Source organism: Erithacus rubecula (assembly GCF_903797595.1).
Source record: "Erithacus rubecula genome assembly, chromosome: 1".
In the NCBI taxonomy this organism is placed as follows: domain Eukaryota; kingdom Metazoa; phylum Chordata; class Aves; order Passeriformes; family Muscicapidae; genus Erithacus; species Erithacus rubecula.
In genome coordinates, this window is record NC_136658.1 from 30,962,115 (window position 1) to 30,982,082 (window position 19,968).

The window sequence follows — 19,968 nt, forward strand, 5'->3', positions numbered from 1 at the left end:
TGTGCTGTCAGATGCAAAGAAGTTGAAAAGCTTCCTGATTACCACAATAAAAACAGCAAAAATGAAGACTGAGGTTTTAGTGGCATTTATAAGAACACCTGTTCTGGGATTCATGGCAGTGCTGACTTGTGTACCTTGCAGAGAGGTAATTATATCATGGAGAGCAGCAAACTAACAGAAAAGGCAAGGATGACTGCATGGCTAGCAGAGGAGAGATAGTTTGTTAGAGATAGCAGAGTTCATATCCACCACCCCACTACTGATTTGGTCAGGTAGAGCCTCTGATTAATGCAGGCAAAAGGAAAGACATGACAAAGCAGACCAGAGTTGAAACTCAGAATGTCTGTGTTCTTTCGGTCTGTAGTTCTTTCTGATTCACACGCTGAAAGAATGATAGTGAGAAACTTGCCAGCTTCATGAGCATGCTTCTGAGATTGTAATCAAAAGTCTCTTAATTTCTGCACAGCAAAATACTGGTTTTCCTGGACACAGAATTGTGATGAATTCTGACCCAGAAAAAGTAAGCAAAAATGCAAGGACGATAGCACAAAAAAAACCCAACCCAACCCAACCCAAACCAAACCAAACCAAACCAAACCAAACCAAACTAAAAAAAGCAAACAACAAAAAAGCCAACAAAAAACGAACCAAACAAAAATACTAAAAAAAAACCTAAAGAAAAGTAGGAGAAGACAAAGACTAGGTTTGATTTTTTCATGTCCTTGATATTACCAACTGCACTAATCGCTGTTTTTCATCATAGTCACAATTATTTTAGTGTTGCCACAATTTCTGGCCTTATGCAGTCTGCAGACAGTATTCTGCCATTCATATTGTTCCCATTTCAAGTTACTTGAAGAGTTCTAGAGCTAATATACTGGTGAACATCATATCTTATATCAATCATATAATATCATTATCATATATCATCATAGGAACATTTTTTAGACAATGAAATCTCAAAGAAGTTACTTTTATGATTTTTTTGGGGGGCACAAATAAAGGTTGCAAAACATTCATCAAGTTTGTTGATCTACTTTCTGGAATAAACTAGATAGAGAGACCAGACTACTGTCATTGGGTGAGTGATGTTTTTTTGTAAAATAATAATGAGAAAGCTTTTTAAAAATGTACCTGAAAGAGAAGGCTAGATCTGAAGAGAATACAGAATATTGTTTTAGGGTGGGATAGGATGAAATCCAAAGAGCAGGGTAAGATCAAAAAACAAATAGAAATCTGTATATACTGTGGAAGAAGTCATGAAAATAAATTGAAGCTTGAGGGAAGGATGGAATGGAAAAGGACAAAGCTAATAATTTATTTACCAATCCAGTCATTTAAAATTCTAATTTATGTACCCATCTATCTCCCTCTATGCTGTGTGTAACAAAACTTTCATCAATATAACATAAAGATGTCAAGTCCTTGAGCTTTGTCCTCCTCTTCCCCTGGAAGCACTGGAGGATATTATTAATGATTGCTTCTGCCTCAGATCTCCTTCTCTTGAAGGTGAAGAATCTGAGCAAGGGCTGTTATCAACATCTTTGGCTCTGATTTCTTTACTTCAGATTGTCTTTGGAAAAAGGTTTGGAAATACCTGAAGAGAAATGATCTCACTGGGGAAATTATCAGCTTAAAAAAACCAAATACCACTACCAATCACCCTGCAATAAAAGAGTCTCAAACAAACTCATTTCTAACTTTCTTTTCCTGGTGTTGTGAGCTGGAAGAGCTATCACTGTGTGACTGTTCTAAGCTTGGTCCATGCTGGCAGGGGATGCAGCTGTACAGCAGGGCACAGAGCTGCTGTGACATTACATTACACATGTGGGGCATTACAGCTCCTACCTGCTTCCCTCGAGGGACTTCTGTCTCTCTTCATTCATCACCACAGCAGTGGGCATTATAGAAGCTTCAGTTTTACAGTACAATGTACTGTACAGCCTCCAAATGCTGTGTTTGTGAGATTAATTCCTTCTTCCCTCTCTTCTGCTCTGCAGTCTGAACCCACGGTTTCCACATGCTAATAATCAGATCATTTCGTATCACACAGATCCTCTTGTGTCTCCTATTAACATGTAGTTAATTCTCAAAAATATTTTAAGGTACCAACTAAAACCATTATATTCACAACAGTGATTTTTTTCAAAGCATTTTATAAACCTATGAATCTGATGTTTCAAAAACTGAGAACACTACAGTTCAAGAAAAAATTAATCACTCTGCTCATTATATTTATAGGTGGGACTAAAACTCTCACCTCAGTAATTTATAATCTGATATTATCTAAACTCCCGTTGAGAAATATACAACATAAAAATATTTGAGGTGAGCTAAGAATTTTAGAACAGATTTATCAAACACATTATTTGATAAGACATGCAGGACTTGTTGGACTTATTTCACCAACCTCATGTGAAACTTCATAGTAACATAACAAAGTAATATAAAACTTAAAAGGAAAACAGCCTTTGGAACAACTCCCAGCTGCTCCAAGCAACAGCAAATCACAACAATAAAAGCAAATCTATGATCAGAATGGCCAATTCAACTACAGTGATATTTTCTACAGATAATTCTATGTACCTATGTCACTACATCATAATCACCGTCTTGCTAATCCACTTTCAAGAAAACCAACCAAACAAGCATAACATGTTAAATAGGTATTTAATCAATACATTACAGACATACTGGAATCCTAACACAAATAAATCCCATCCAGAATGCAATTTGATTATATTAATTGGCTGCATGCTTCCAAATCTTCATTTTCCCTCAGGTTATAATCCAGCTGGCTTTTCCAGTTTAAAAGCAGTCTTTTTCCATGTAGTACCAGCTATGACTTGCACAACATGTTTTTAGTCAAATTTTAAGCTTCTCAGGTGAAAAATCCTTTATCAGAGACCTGATATTTGTGAGCTCTGTACATTCTTGTCTGGTTTAGTGCCCGTTTTCTTCAATTCAAGTCATACAACTTTCACTCTTAAACTGATAATCACGTAATCTAAATTACATAGCAACCTGAAACTGGTTTCTTATTTAAGTATATTGTTTTCATTCAGTACGTTTTTATTCTCACACTATATTAAGCAGGATGGAAGAAGCTGGAGTGATGCACAAGTAAGGCAAAAATGCACATTATTTCACGTGCTCTGAAATGTTAGGGAGGACTAGTCACAGAAATCTCTGGAAGATAAAAGTTATCATTTAAGGAAAAAGACAGCTAAACAATACATGTGAATCTTGATTTCAGATCTCTTACTGGAGAGTGTTCCTCTCAAGCCTGGGGCTTGGAGGCTTATCTTCCAAATGGCACCTAAAATGCAGGCAAAGGTTCCTAAATGCCAATTTAAGTTTTGAATTGACTATGATCAGGATAATTGAGTGCATGGAAGGATATGCCTCAGCTACAACTAAGGATACTGCAACTTTCACAACATCTTTACTGTGAGATGTCGACAGTATCAACAGAATTTGAGCTACAAAACTGGAAAGATACAGGATTAAGAAAGAAATAATGGATTTAATAGCAGTTAGGTGAACATCTGTCATAGAATCCCTGAAAGTATCTGTGTAACATTGCATTGTCTTTCTGTGTTTCCACAGAGAAGTGATTAACAGAGCTGAGGTCACCATAGAGAGTACTAGAGGAAAAAAACAACCTACAAAGTAAAGAAGAAGTAAGTAGAGATATGAACCATCCCAGTCCGTGATGTGAGCTGTGCTATTTTCTCTGCAGTTCCCTGTTGAGCTGCATAGGTGAGTGCTGGGTGTAATCCACAGTAAAGGAAGAGAAGTCACAGAGGAGATCACCAGTGATCCAAGAAGAAGCCATGGGACCATCCCAACTATTCTGCGCTTGATCTGCAGCAGCAGCCAGTGGGTAATATTGATTATTTTAACACAGTACAGTACATAGAGCCAGGTACTGAACCATAAGCTGCTATGGTTTACAAACATCCACACAGCACCAAAGTCCTTGTACACCGAAGCCAACTTAAATACATTTGTAAAGTAGAGACTGTGGATGTGCATCAGGACCATCACCTGCAAGATAAATCTTGATGTGGTCAGAAAGATCAGGATCATATCAGCAGAAGATATTTTTCTGCTTTTGATCCAATTAATGATATTAATGGTTGCAATAAATCCATTTCCAATAAATCCAACAACAACTTCAACAGCTACAATGCATATTGAAATTATAATAAGTAGTGGCAACATCTTGCTGCTTTGGTCACTTCTGATTAGCCTGTGTAGCTGTGCAGGAAGCTGAGCAGTTCTGATGGTATCTGACTAGTCACAGCTCCTGACTGCTCACCTTATATCCAAAACCAAAAAGACATCTGGAAATGAGAGCAGATCTGGAAGTGATAGTGAGAAATTATTGATGTTCTTCCTGAATGTGCAAATCAGAGAAAGATTTAATCATTAACTCTAACCTTTAACATGCATAAGATTTGCCTATGCTTTTCCTTCAGGGTGTGAGACAGCCAGCTGTATTAACCTATCCATCTTGTGTCCAATTCTTTATATTCTTATCCAGAGTGACAGAAAGCTCTGTGGTTCCCTGGTTACAACAGTACCCAACAATGTGGAGGGAGATGCAACATGAAACCCAACAGAGGCACCACTATATCTCAGCAAAGATATCTTACATTGTAACTTTGTACCTTTCAGGCTGCTTTGAAGGTTTATAAATCATAACTAGACCAATTAATTGGAACCATTTTAACAAGGAGAAAAGTATATAGCTTCCAGCCATATTCTAGAGGAGCATTCCATATGACAAGGCTGTCTTTATCCAAGGATTTTTGCTACATTTAGCTGATCACTTCTTATACATAGCCACATAAGTAGGATCAAAAGATGAAGTAACCAATGTGCAGAGGACAGGCCAGTCAAGGAGGGCAGACCATCTAGCAGAACCCTGCTAAAAACCCCACCCTCTGAGCTGTTTCACCATCTCAGCTTCTAGCTCACCTGCATGCCACACAGTTTGATAGTGAACTTAGACCTGTTCTGCATTATAGACTGAAAATGTGTCATCCATCTTCATCCATGCTGTAATGAGCAGTCCAGAGCAGTGGTGGGCCTTACTGACCTGCATCCTGCAGTAGTCCTTATTTATAAACAAATATGTCTGATTTAGAAAACAATGTGTTCTCACCTTCTCAATCTCAATACAATCCAATCCATGAATACAGTATTGGAAAATTTATATTGTCAATATTTGATTTCTTGAAATAGAAAAATATGAAAGACAATAGGACTGTGACAACAAGATGAGAAGCAGCTGACATCATTAAGCCACTGGGAAAAGTCTGGAAGTTTTTTTGGTACTAATATATTTACTGATTTTGTGGGAGGGTTGATATATATTTCTGAAGTCTATTTCTTGACAGAGTAAAATCTTTCAAAGTAAAAGATAGACTGAGCTTCTAATCTGGACATGGTATAAATTGTCAGTTGGATTTACTTCTTATCATTGCTTTCATGCTTCAAGTTTTTGTTGAATTTCTAAGAAGACAATAATTTAATAATTATTCATTAACCTATTGAAATTAAAAGGTGGATTTAAAATCTTCATAGTTTTTGTTTCTGTTAGTAGTTCATTAATATTGACTTAAATTTCATTTTTGATCTTGGAAATCTCAAAAATAGGACCTTTTTTTTCTCTAAAAAAGGAAAATCCTTTTGTCATCACAACAATGCAAATTGTAATAAAAAAAAATGAGTCATATTTACAGAACATTGTATAGAAGTTTCAGATTTTAAAAGCCAAAAAAAATAAACAAGCAAGCAAACAAACAAACAAATATAAACTAAGAACACATTAGTATGATACAAAGGGCTGATTTAAGCTTCACAGCAACTTGACCACACCCAACACTGGCTCTAGACTGGAGATGATCATTATCTCATCCCCTGGTATGCAGATCCTTGAAGGCTCTCATTACTCTTCTTGCTCTTTCCTGACCTCACAGATAGGGCTGCTGAATTTATGCTCACTAGCAGACCTCCTTTTGAGCTACAGAGTTAATCATCATGATCAGGCCAGGTTTAACTGGCAAAGGAGACACAAGGGATCCTAAAATATATCAGACTTCCTTGAACCTTTCTTCTGAGAGAGTACTTGAGTGAATTAATTAAAGTAATTGAGTCACAAAGTAAAGCAGACTGGAATTTCTTTAAAATAATCACAGCACAATGTGAGCATGACGCAAATTATAAATACTAGAGAAAAGTGTTTGAATTTATACAAGAATTTCCCTTGGAACATAAATCTCACTGTACCCAGAGAAGTCAGGTTCAGATCACAGACAGCACCTTTCCTCCTTTGATTCATCTGTTCCAATTAACAACAATAATAAATATGTTTCACACAATCCATATAAGGGTTTTAATTGTTGCAGTAGTAGAGAAACTTTTGCAGCAGAACAAGCAGTTTCCAAATCTTGTGAAGCACTGCCTGTTCAGCTCATATGAGATCCACAATGCACCAATTATTGGTGTCTGGTTAATCTTTTTGGTGTTTCACTGTGAGCAAGAAGTGAGTGAATACAATACTGAAGGATTTATTTCTGATACTGTTCAGATAAATGCATACCTTGGAACAGTTGCTAATGAATCATCCAACTATGGTCATAGCTTCACAATTTTTAGTGGAAAGTAATTGTCTCTGGCTTCATTGAGAGGAAATTACAACATATCCGATACGACTGGCTTTTTCTTCTCTTAAATTTATTGCTACTGTATTTTGAAGAGGTTTAGTTTTTGTGTGATGTGACAAGTACTCAGACTGCCACCACCCTTCAGCATCCTCATTCAACTTTCATGCTGCAGTGTATCTTTTGGGGCCATCATCAACACCAATCAAATGCAGATCAAATTTAAAATTTTCAGGCTTTATAATGTGGTAGCTCCAGCACATTCAGAAAATAAAGAAGCAAAACATGTTAGAGATGCCCAGGTTTCAGGGAGATCATATAGCACCTTTCAGTGTCTAGAGTCACTAAAGAGAGCTGGACAGGGACTTTTGAGAAGGGTATGGAGTGATAGCACAAGGGCTGATGGCTTTTAACAGAAATAGGGTAGATATAGCTTAGATATTAGGAAGAAGTTCTTTCCTGTAATAGTGGTGAGGTTGTCCAGAGAGGCTGGGATCTCCCCATCCCTGGATGTGCTCAAGGTCAGGCTGGACAGACCTTTGAGCAACCTGGTCTGCTGGAAGGTGTCCCTGCCCATAGAAGTGGGGATTGGAACTAGGTGGTCTTTTAAGTCTCTCTCAACTCAAATAATTCTGTGATTCTGTGATAACTCCTATAGTCTTCCTCCTGTCGCTTATGTAAAGGCAAAAGAAAACCCAGATACAATCCTGGAATTTCATTTTGAGATTATATCCAGAGAGAAAAATCATAGAAGAATTTAAGCTTTTTATTTACATCCTAATGTTCAGCAAGTGTTGGTCATTTGCTGATGACTAGTGTATAATTTTTCCAACTCTGAATTACAGGATTCACAAAATGATTCAGCAAACCAAGAACAAACATGACCTTGATCACAAAGATTTCATTTCCTGATAATAAGAGACAAGGACTTGAGAATATTATTGTTTGCTCATCGCTTGTGATAGAAAAAAAATAAAAATGTTTTGTTTTGTGTTGGAGGAAGGACACTGTTTTCCAGACAATCACAGTTAATTAAATTCTGGTGGTATGAGAGGCTACAAGAGCCTCATGACCTTTGTTCACCTCTACATCATGAGCTCCTTAGCAAATAAGCTTTTTACAACCTGTAGTAAATTGCACACAGCATTTATTGTATCATAAAGTCAATCTCTGATGGAAACCTCTGAGCACCAGCATAAGACAGTGAAGTACAACTAGTATTAAGATCCTTATACTAAAATAATTGAGTGAAACAAATCACAGAGAATATGTCTTGCAAGAGATGCACAAACTAGCCTACAGAAGAAAACTTGCAAAGGTTGTATAGGAGAGCTATCAACATCTGTGTTTAGCAAACTTGGCCAGAATTAGCATTTTTGGTTCTACTAATGGCTAATTTCATCTCTAGCACTTTTTAAAATGGTTTGTCAAGTGTTCCTCACATGTTTGACAAGGCATAGAAGGCTTGTGAATCTCAATAAAATATCCTGTCTGTGGAAAACAGCAACAAATTATGCTGCTGTTTAACACATTCAAGATTTTATATTGTACAAAGAAGCAATGTTGCAAAATATCTCAAAAATGAGTGTGAAAGGGTGATAATCTATTTCATCATTAATTTGCAAGTTGTCAGGTTGGTGTCATTATTGTACTGGAGATAATGTACTGTTAATTTCAGTACCACAAAATTTTTTTTTTTTTAGGAATGTCTGTCAAAATGGAAACCCCAGCAGACTCAACTAATGGAAAGTGTCCTCTGAAATTCATGCAAGAAGATGAAACCATGTAAAACACGTGAAAAGGAAGATGCAATTTAAATTTTAAAGATGTAAGAATGTACACACACCCCAAAAGCAAGAAGCAGGCAATAGCAACAAGTTAGTGAGGTTTATCAGTTGCCATGGTCAAAAGGATATCAATGTAAATGTTCACTAACTCAAGACAGTATTTGTAAATAGGAGATTATAGTTTGCACCACAGAAAGTGTGAAAGGTCTGTAGACCTCCTCTGATCATGTTGTTTCCTGCTATAAAGAGAGTGAAAATGTCCAAAGGAATGGAGTGCTTTACTGAGCCAGATTTCTCTACAAATTAAAAAAGGCTAAAGAAAGACTGTGAATTTGGTTTACTCTATTGAGGAAAATGTTAAAACACCACACTAAAACCTGAAAAATTATAGAAGAATTAGCAAGTTTCTGTCTGATGATATTCTTGACTGATCCAACTTGTCTATGGATTCAGGAAATTTTCTTTTCATTCCTTGAGGGATGCTTTATCACTTTGGCTAAAACAACTCTTGTTGTTGAAATAGGAATTGTTTTTCATATGTCATTAACATGACCAAAAGGTTAGACAGCTTCTTCTGGTTTCTCTTTCCCCCATAGCTCCAAGTAAAAGTCTCTTATTTTCCATATCCATTACATTTTATGGTTAGTGCAAGCCTTTCCACACCACTGGATTTTCCTGTTCACAGAGTTCACAGGAACTACAGTGAAACCTCATGCAGTGATCCTTGCACTAGACTCAGCACTTACAATTTGTGCTTAGCTTCATCCAGAGAATAAATACTCATTTCTTACGAAGGTAACAGATTTGTGTATTGGAGCATATTTTTGAGTCAAGTTGCTTTATCTTGTTTTACATTTCAGATACCCTGACATCACCAGCAGTTATCCATTTCATGATCCTAGTTTGGAAATAGCAGTTTGGAAATAGCATTCTTAAAAGCTATCTCTGTTCATGACAGTCTTTTTAGCATATACCTAGTCTTAAGATTGCTTATAGGCTACCAGCCCCTAAAGATAAGCACAATCCTCATAATGGATTTTTGTTAACAGTTAGGTTGCTTTACTTAATCACAGTTTGTGTAGATAAAGTGCATGAAAGAGAACCCATCTTTTCATTTCCACTACCACTCCAGATGCCTTCTTTCACATCTATTTATTCTTCAATAATGAGAAAAACACTAGGAATTGATAAAAATATAATTTAAAAGAAGTCACATATAGAGTGATAAAAAATTACTTTCAGCTCCTTACATTGCAGTGGTGGACTGAAGAAAGAAGGCATATTGAAGAATTAAATAACTTTCTAAAATGTAAAAAAAAGATTCCTCATGACAACAATTTTTAGTGTTCCAGGGAACTAGTTTCATATAAACTACTTCATATAACATTTTACACTTATAAGAAATGGTCTTTGACATTTTTTTTAGGAATGCTGTTGTAGTCTTTGCAAATGATAATTCAAATTGAGAAAATATAAATCCCTGCTTCCTGTTGCAATGAATCTATCAAAAAGAAGCACTCAGGGAAAAATGTTATGTGATTATACCATTAAACAATTTAACATCAGGATTATGCATAGGCAAACCCAAATAAATATTTTTTTTATTTAAAAAATTTAAGTATTTACTTTTACCATATCTATAACTTTAATGTAAATGTGCCTTTTAGTACATATAAGTATTAAGACTAAAAGAGCAGGCCATTTGCAGGCCATTACCATTACTTTAGCACCATAGGCAAACAGCTCCACACTGAATGATGCTGGGTTCACTTGTGTTTGAATAACCAATATGCCATTTTGACAGCCAACTGCAATCCAAATCCCTTTGTCAATACTCTGCACCACCTGCGATAGAAATTTAAATTAATCCTGATTTATGTGGCCTACTAACACTGACTCCAGCAGACAGAGAATGTTATTTCTTTGGAAAATTCACACTGGAGTTCCTTTTCATAACCATGAAGAAAGCAAAAGTGTGTTTCCTGATAATTTTTTTTTTTCATGCACACCAACTCAATTACAGTCTTTGTACAATGATGGGGTTGGGTTCACTCGGATTTTTAGCTTGATTCCTAAAAATCACAAAAATTTCATGCATTTTTCCCTATGTTTTAGATTAAAATGCAAAAAACACAAGATCAGTTTATGCAATTTATAGTCATGCTTCCATAAAGTGAAATACTAACTAAACTGTTCAGCAAGGGAGAATAGACAATTGTGGAGGTTAAAATTTGAGGGTGCATAAAAAATTCTAATATGAAGAAAAACAATAGGGTCATCAATAGATGATTTATTGTCTAATCCAGTACGTGAAATAGCTGACATCAGATGAAAGAGAAGTTAAAAGCAAACAAAATAAAGTGGTTTTCCACATAATACAGAGGGAAGATGTGGAACTCCTCATCATAAAATATATCTGCAAAGAAAGTCTGCATGGATTCAAAGGATGAACAGACAAGCAGGTAGGAATGAAATCAATTGGGTGTAACTTAAATACATAAAAACCATTTCTGGTTCACATAATTCCTGTAAAAGTTTAATGTCTGGGAGAGTAACAGGAGCAAATAGAATTTATATTTGCCCAGTTTGTGCAGCCTTCCCCCAGATCTCTGCTGCTATCACAGAGAGGTAATTGCACAGGCACAACTTTGGCCCCAGCAATGTGACTGAAATAGCGCTACTGACTTGTCCTGACTTATGGTATCTTTGAATAGTTTGCAAATTATGATAAATCATGGTTTCAGGTATGTCCAGTTATGTATATAAAAATATAGCCCCAGTGCCACATCTGTAATTACAGATATAATTATATCTGTGCTGAAGGTAGGACTTCAGAAAGGACAGTTACCCTGCAAAGAAAACCTGGATAGGCTGGAAGAGTGGACTCATGAAAAGCTTATGAATCTCAACAAGTATAAAGTCTTTCACCTGGCAAAACATAACCAAGGAATGCAGCAAGGCTGAGGAAGGTCGAGAAAAGAGCCAAAATGATTGTCCAAGGACTGGAAAGTCAGCCATGTGAGGAAAGGTTGAGAGAACTGCTTTGTTCAGCCTTGAGAAGATGAGACTTAGGGGAAACCTTGTCATCAGCATGATCCAATATTTAAAGGCTGGCTACAAAGAAGATTTTACAAAGTGTGCTGTGGAAAAAATGTGTGGCACAAGTTACTCCTGGGGAGATTCTTGTTTACACTAGAGAAACATTTTTCACAGTGAGAAAAATCAGCCATTGGAATAATCTGCCTAGATAAAAGTTAAATTCCCAAATGTTGGACACTATCAAGATTTACAGATTTGAAGCTGGACAGAGTGCTGGACCACCTTGTTTAGACTTGTGGTTTTGCTTTTGCCAAGGAAGATTTGACTCAATAATCTTTCATGTCCCCTTCAAACCTGGAATTCTATGATTTTACGATGGATTCTGCTTAGATTAGGAAATGAAAATTACCTGAATCCCAGAAAATAGTTTAATCTCATTGTGCCAAAGGCTGTAAATACAAGCATATAAGTAAGAGCAATTTTGTCCCAAGTAGCATACGGACAAAATTAGTTCCAACCATAATTTTATTGGCTTCAGAATGGCCTCCCAAATGAAACAATTCTGTTCATTCAGAAAGATTCACATTTCTGTTTCAACTCATTGCTCTTCATATCCAGCAATAAAGCAGAAGCTCGAATTCTGATTCAGTAGTATGAGTAGCACAGTAAAATACAGTGAATTATTCTTGGTTTACAGTGCAGTAAACAAGAGAATAAAGCTCATTTCAGAAATAGCAATTAGTTATTCACTTCAGTCCCAATTACTGTTTTTATTACAGAACACCTCATTCTTGTTTTAGATCCTAATTCGAACAGTGTTCAACCATTTTGCATTTAGTTTTACCATGCACATCTGTCTAAATTCATAACTTTCACAGGGAAAGAAAGAGCTTAAAAATCTCTCTGGGATCTTTGCTGCAAATTTGATTTTCCTGGATGTCAACTTTTAAAGATTATAATTAATTGGGATGAGAAGAAAGTAGGAATACTCAAAAAATATTGACAGGTTTTTTTCAAATTCTGAATACCAAAACCTGCAATTAGCTTTCATGGCTGGACAGGTCTGATTGTTGAAATCTTCTCAGTGCACATAGACTACACAGTAGTGTTCTATTAATGAAAATGTGGAATAGGAGCAGTGATACATCTGAGATTGTGTAATGTCTCCCCATGGCAGAAAAGGGTTTATCCTGCTCTATCAGATGCTGCTGACTTGTTTATGCCAGAGCTAGCACCCAGCTAGTCCCCCATCATGGGGATTTTTTTCACTGAACAGAAAATTTTCACTCCAAAAAGAGTATGTGTATTCTGCAAACCTAACAGATTTAATTAGCTAAGTGAAAGCACAGAGATGAGCAGCAGAGGCAGCTCCAGTGTGGGGCAGCTGGGAACAGGGCTGGGGAGGGTCAGGGAGAAGAGAGGGCAGAATGAAGCTGCTCTTTACATCCACAGCACGTGGACACACAGATGGACACAACTGTACCACGCAAATATGCAACAGCACACTTCTGGCAGGCTGCTACATAATCCTCACAGTGTTTCATAAACATCTTCAGGCACCAATTAACTATTTTGTCTTAAGGTCCCTGGGCCCCAGACAGGAAAGATGCTCTGTGCTGTAGATCCAGCCAATCTGCTCTGTGAGCAGACACCAGGTCATTTTGGTTATTTTGCAGAGGGCCAAGGATCCATCTGTGTGTACTAAGCAGCTTAGGCCAATGTGTTCACATTCTGGATGGATTAAAAATAACAGTCCCTTTATGGAAGCTTTTCAATGCTGCTTAAAACCTAACCCTCAGCAGTCTGCTATCCCAGATTCATCTTTCATCTATTCTACCTACCTTTATTCTCTAATCAAGATTGGTCAAATATCGGGTTCAAATTTAAAAGCCTATTTATATATGTTTAAAAACTGCTATTTCACCAATCCAGGAGTGCAATATTGGTTTCAATTTGCTAAACTTACATTAGAAATTACAGAAATGCAGTTTCTCCCCTTCTTTCTCTCACTCTTAGACACGGAGTGATTTAAGGGGTAATTTTTTAGTGTGTATTTGAGAGACAGAGAAAGACAGAATCAAGTCAAAATTTATGACTGAAAGCTTCTAGAGTTGTTTTTTGAGACACTGAAAGCATTTCTGGTTTAAGCTATAGATGCAGCAATCCCAGAGGTTTGTTTGAAACCCAGACAGCCAGCATATTATTATTTATTTACCTTCCACCCCCTACTCCCTCTTCTGCACCTTTTTTATGGATATGATTCCATCACATCTCCTTCATTCAGGAAAAGCTGGGGTCTGACTTTTATACTTGACATTGCTTATCAAGTCACAGCAGCTACATGCTTCTCTTCAACTCCTCTCCCTTTTCTGGCTGAGCCAGAAGGTCAATTTGATGACTAAGGACAGAAAAACCCAATTTGTCATTCTGCTGTGCTTCACCAGGCTGCCTTGTTATTTTTAAGTCTCTCTTCCTATGGTGGCATGCTCTTGTCCCCATATTTCACTATCTCTCCCAGAGAACATCCATCCTCTCATCTGATACCACCTTGCCCCCTAGTGACAAGTTCTCATTCTTGTCTCCATCCAAGTCCTGCAGGCCTGATTTTTTGCAGCCTTTCCAGTTATTTGTTTGGGTTTTGTTTTGGTTTGCTTTGGATTCAGAACACACTTTTTTTTTTTTTTTTTTTTTTTTTTTTTTTTTTTTTTTTTTTATTTACATTGGAAATAAAATTTTATCAATTCTGTCTCTTTGTGATATCTAGTTGAGTCATGTTCATTTTGGCTCCAGTCTGCAAGAAGAGCCCAAGTTTCTTTGCTGCTCTCAACCACAACTATTTATACATCAATTTATCCAGGCTAGAGTTCTGCCACAGGATTTTGTTGTTACAGAAATCAGCAGTGGCTTTGCCTCTATCAGCATGGAGACAGATGGACAATGATACTTGTCATGTAGGAAATTCATTGGGAAATGGGAGGCATAACAAGGGTTGGGAAGAAAAGTGCTAATGTAAGTTGCTGATAACCTGGAGGCACAGAGGGGAGTGTCACTTGCACAACCTGACAAACAGTGTGACAGGCTCTGACTCTGGTTTTGACTGAATTAATCCAGGTCCTTTCCTTTTAACTTTCATTTAACAAATGGTTATAAAACCAGCAGAGAGAATCTCCTGTGCTTGTGGGAAATGCTGTCTCAGGAGCTGGTCACCATTCTTCCCACACAAAGAATTTCGATTTTACATTAAGGGAGGCATTTGAAGTACCTCCTTCACTCAGGGCTCTGATTCAGCATAATCCTGCACATTAGGAAGGTGTCTTTACTTTGCACCTGCTAAATATAATTTCTGAAACTTCTAGTTTCTGGTGAGACCTCCAAAATCCCTTACAGCAGTGCATGCAATCTATCTATACTACATAACCCCTTAAAAAAAAAAAAAAAAAAAAAAAAAAAGGTTCTATGGGCTTTGTGCTGGTTTTGCATGGAGGGAATTTGCCTGAGAGGTTTCCTCTGTGAGAACTTTCTCTGTGAGCTTTGGGGCCAATCGGAGGGCTGATTTGGTAGTTGACAGCCCGGGTAACCAATTAAAAAGTTATTTCACTTTCATAAATTACACTAGTAAAGTTAATTTGCCTCTTTCCACTTCTCTCTGTGAAGCCTCCCTCACGCAACCTGCATGGCCTGGCATGTCTCCAGCAGGAGCTGGCCTGGCTCTCTCCACCTTCTGTGTGTAGTTTTAACACTTCTAAAGATAAGATTGCAGATCTCCTGAGCTCCCCTGAATGAGAGGAATAAAGCAAGGAGTCTACTCATGTCAGTGAAGTGAAAGCTAAGTTTCCAGATGGGAAGAGATGCCATGGATAAGTTGGCTGAAAAACCTTCTTTTTGTGAGCTGAGGGGGACTGGACTACATGGAAATTCCTTTAAACTGTGGAAGACTACTTGGGGGTGGGGGGTGGGGTTGAAATGCTTGAAGAAAAACATCCTTTGCCCTGAGGGAATGGGGCTCTCTGTTCTGCAGACTGGAAAGATAGACAGAGACATTTGATGGAAAAAGTGATGAGAATTTTTTGTTTTTGAACAGCTTACCTTTAAAAGTAATACCTCATGTGTGTGGCATAACCCATAACACAGCTCTAGAAAGACTGTGAAAATGGGAGGAATTTCTACAATTTGCAGATTTTCCCCAGGCAAATTGTGAAAGTGAAGACATCCCCTATGCCTAAACCAATAAAGGGACTTTTCTCTCTAAAGTGAACTGAAATTAGTATTTAAGTGGAAAACTCACTGAAGTGTTCTCTGTGTGTTGTTGTTAAGAGCTATAGAAGGCAGGGGGGAAGGAGGGAATGATCTGGAAATCTTATTCTGAATTTCTTTTTTTTTTTTTTTTCTGTGTTATTAATAAATTTCTTCTATATACTCTTTTAAGTTGTAGGCCTGCCTTGTCTTTGCTCCTAAATCCAATCTCTAAAAGAAATCGAATATATTAAAATTGGCAAACCCAAATCAAACCAAGACAGGCTTTGACCAATCCTTATCTCCCAAAGCTGATGGGAAAATCGAGATGACTGAGAAAATCATTGTCTAAAAATATTTTAACATGATAACTGGTTATTTATTGAGCGCCTTCAAATCAGAGCCAATCCTATAAAAACATTTTACCATCCTTGTTTAATGTCAACACTACAAATATAGCAACATGAGGTATTTCTTCCAAATTGTTCAATTCAGGTAATGAAATAATAGTTTGTCTTGCATGGTTTGGACTCACTGTTTTCGTTATGGCCTGTAATCACCTTTTAGATCTGCTGTGGTACAAAAGTACTTTGTAAGTTGTGAAGCTAGTGGGGTGTATTACCAGAAATCTATATATTGATATATCTATATCTATATCTATATCTATATCTATATCTATATCTATATCTATATCTATATCTATATCTATATCTATATCTATCTATATCTATCCATCTATATATATATAATGTATATAAAATATTAGCACACTAGTGAGGGTTCTGCATGATGGATGGCACATCAATTTCCAAATACTGAATATGATGCAGGGCGAGATATCCCCAGATTTTCAGGAATAGTCACTGGATCTTTTTGTGTGATCCAAGAAGCAATTACCTCTCTGAGCTTTGCTGACATAGTTTTCACTAACACCTACTGTGTTTGAGGGGCTGGTTGATTGTGGTGTTTTTTTCCCCTCACAGTCATCCAGGCAGTCTTCTCTTTTCAGCATCCCAATATTCAACTGTATTTTTTCTAAGATAAAAGACACTAATAGGATCCTTGATAAAGATATGCATTTGAGAACAATGTAGGCTGTTGGCAGTTTCTAAATCTCCCGCTGGTTCACTGCATACCATTATTCTCTGTGCCATGACATTTACTGCTGCTTATGAGAGATGCTGTATGAGGTTGCCAAAGATGCTATCAGAGAACAGCACTATTAGAGAATCTGCATGAATGTGTCCAGACAAATAATTTCACATTTTTCAGTCACCAGACTATAGTTCTTGGAAGAAAACTGTATGGTGGCAAAAACAAAGGAACAATACAAAACAAACAAGCAAAAAAATCCCAGACCTCTGCCTGGAAGGGAGACAAACATTTTGACAAACACAGGAATTAATATAGGAGTTTTGCAGAATTGTGGCTTAGGCAGATTTGTTTTCCCAAACAGATTCATCCATCCTTAATCAGCAGCCCCAGCTGTCCCTGCTGGGAAAATCTGCATCTCTTTTTCTGCTTGTTGCTGGCTGTGCTGAACTGGCACTTCTAAAAGTAATTACCCTGCAAAGAGTAGTTGAACACTCAGAAATACTAAGAATTGCTAATTCTGTGCCAGCTATGCTGGTTCACCTAGCTGAAAATTCCAGTTCATCTCAGCAAGAGAAGCAAGAGTCCCAGGGTGACAAGGAAAGCCAGGGCTTTGCTAACAGGGACAGGTTATTCAGCACCTGACTGGGGAAAGGGTGCCTGGCTGTTTATGAAATGCAGATCCAAGACATTCTCTGTCTATACGTCAGAGAAGTGCTGCACAAAAGAAAGCAAACTTTGTATGTGTGTGTGTCTGGGCATGGACACACTTGTCAAACTGGGGAAGGGTCTGGAGCATGAGTCATAAGAGGAGTAGCTGAGGGATCTGGGGGTGTTTAGCCTAGAGAAAAATAGTGTCAAGCAGGACCTTATTGCTCTCTAAGCTATGTGAAAGGAGGCTGTAGCCACGTGGGGATCAGCCTCTTCTTTCAGGTAACAAGCAAGAGAATGAGAAGAAATGGTCTGAAGGTGTACCAGGGGAGGTTTAGATTGGACATTAGGAAAGAGTTTTCAAGTATTGAAACAGGATAATTCTACAGAATGCAGAACTAAGCTGTTGAAATATTAATGCTCTTATTTACTGCAAATCATTTCTAGTGGTAATATTCTATTATTTCTTGAAATAATAAGTTGATTTGTAAATCAGCTACCTTGTGTTCTAACTACAGTTTAAAAGCAGTGATATACTGTAGTAAGAAACTAGTTTACAATTCTGAAATCAAATTTCAGTTGGCAAATACTTTAAATCACATTGCAGCTGAGAAATATGATGGTATTGTCTGCTCTTGTTTGTATTGTTTAAATGTGAGCTGCACAGCTATTATCACCTCACAGACACTATGCACCACGTTGTCAAATTTGCATGAGAACAACAGCTGTCAAACAACAGTAATTGCAGGAAAGTACCAGGGTGAAAAGGGGCAGTTATGAATTCTCTTTGGCAATATTACTTCATTCATCAGAATTAGCTTCTGCATGACCAAATGGGATAGAATCACATCCACAGCATGAGGGTCCTCCAAGTACACAAAAGTTAGCATTAATTAAAATGCTTATTTTCCATCTGTACTTTGTAACCATTCCTACACGGACTGCTCTGTGTGTGCACTCCAGCAGAAAGTTTGCAATCCAGAAATTTCCATTAAGATTCATTTTTTCAGTAACAGGATGTGGCACACAAAGAACAGCCACAGCTGGGAGCAGGGGAGATCATCACTCTGGGTGCAAGGTACCATTTGTGTGCCTCAGGGCCAGCCATGTGAGGAATCAGCTAAAATACCTCAGGGGCCAGGGAACTCTTGGCCATGACCATGGGGATGCCCTGCATATATGATCAGTGACAGAGGATGTCCTTGGTGACAACACAGAAGCAGAGATTGTGACAAAGCAAACAAAGTAGGGACAAATAGGTCCTTACAGCCATTCCCTGACGTTCTGTACCTGTGCTGGTGATTTCAATGAAACAACCAATGTGGCCAGATGGACTCAGACTTGCTTCCTCACACCTTTCGCCCATAACCACTTATTTACTTATTTATTCACTCACAGTTCATGTATCTTTGTTGCAATTCATCAGTGAGATCCCACCTCAGAGGAAATACTGATTTTGGAGGTTTTTTTTTTTTTTGTTCAGTTGGGGTTTCCTTTTTTTCTTTTATTTTTAACATTTAAATGCTCCTAATACCTACATTTTAGCTTGTTTTGTGATTTTAACACAACACTTACATAAAGTCCCCTAGAACGATGATGTAAAAGGCAACAAATTAAAGCAGATGTCTAAAATTTGGAAATATCTCTGGTAATCCTTTTGTAATAAATACCAAGTCTGTTACTGTTTAATTATGCTCATTGAATACCATTTTATTCCTGTTTATTTTCTTATCATAATTCCATACAATTCTTCTTTGAAATTCTGTTCTATTATGTGTATTATTGTCTTCTAGTACAATAGAATTATAATTCAAATTTTTAAATAGTTAATAGCAGCACCTGTAGTTGCTACTTAAGCCTGAATTCAGGCACCGTGAGTAAAAACCATGATCTTTGTGTTCAGGTCGAGCTGTCACAATTAGTCCCAAGAAAACTTGTTCTGTCCTAATTATTATTTTCTTCAGACAGCAAACTATGGTACTTGATGCCAAAGGCTGCATCACAGCTCTAGGAAGTTCTGGGATGCTGAAGTATCTGTGCCAGCTATGAATGATACATGTGAGAGCAGTGAGGTTGTTCTGTGAGCAGCGTTAAAGTGGGTTTTGATCATCTGATCAAAGAGGGCTGTAAATCAACATAAGCTTTAATGTAGTGAATACAAAGTTTTGTTCCTTCCCAAATGGAAGTGAGTTGCTGTATGTAGGGCAGGGCTGTTTATAACACAGTGCACTGCTTGAGTTGTCATTTTGTACTGTGTGCAGAGATGCTTCAAAAGAGTGGGAACAAAAATGCTTGCAAATATAGTCTAAGGTGTTTTTAAACATTGAGGGACCTGTCTGGCATAGATGCTTAGGTAGAAATCAGAATTCTGTGTTTCTACAGTGTAAACATTAGTCTTTAATTTTGATGGCTTGTAGTTTTACAAATACATCAGCCACTGCAAGTAAGAGACTTTCAAGATGTGTGAGGTCCATTTAAGCACCTAAAGACTT

General features: G+C 37.3%; 1 protein-coding gene across 1 annotated transcript; it reads right to left on the reverse strand.

The window, feature by feature from the left end:
• Nucleotides 1–3,261: 3,261 nt before the first annotated feature.
• On the reverse strand, nucleotides 3,262–4,227 carry LOC306807161 (taste receptor type 2 member 40-like; the record flags this gene model as incomplete). The annotated part of the gene is made up of 1 exon (XM_079316480.1): nucleotides 3,262–4,227. One exon carries the CDS (start codon nucleotides 4,225–4,227, stop codon nucleotides 3,262–3,264), a length of 966 nt encoding a protein of 321 aa, XP_079172606.1.
• Between the last annotated feature and the right edge of the window lie 15,741 nt (nucleotides 4,228–19,968).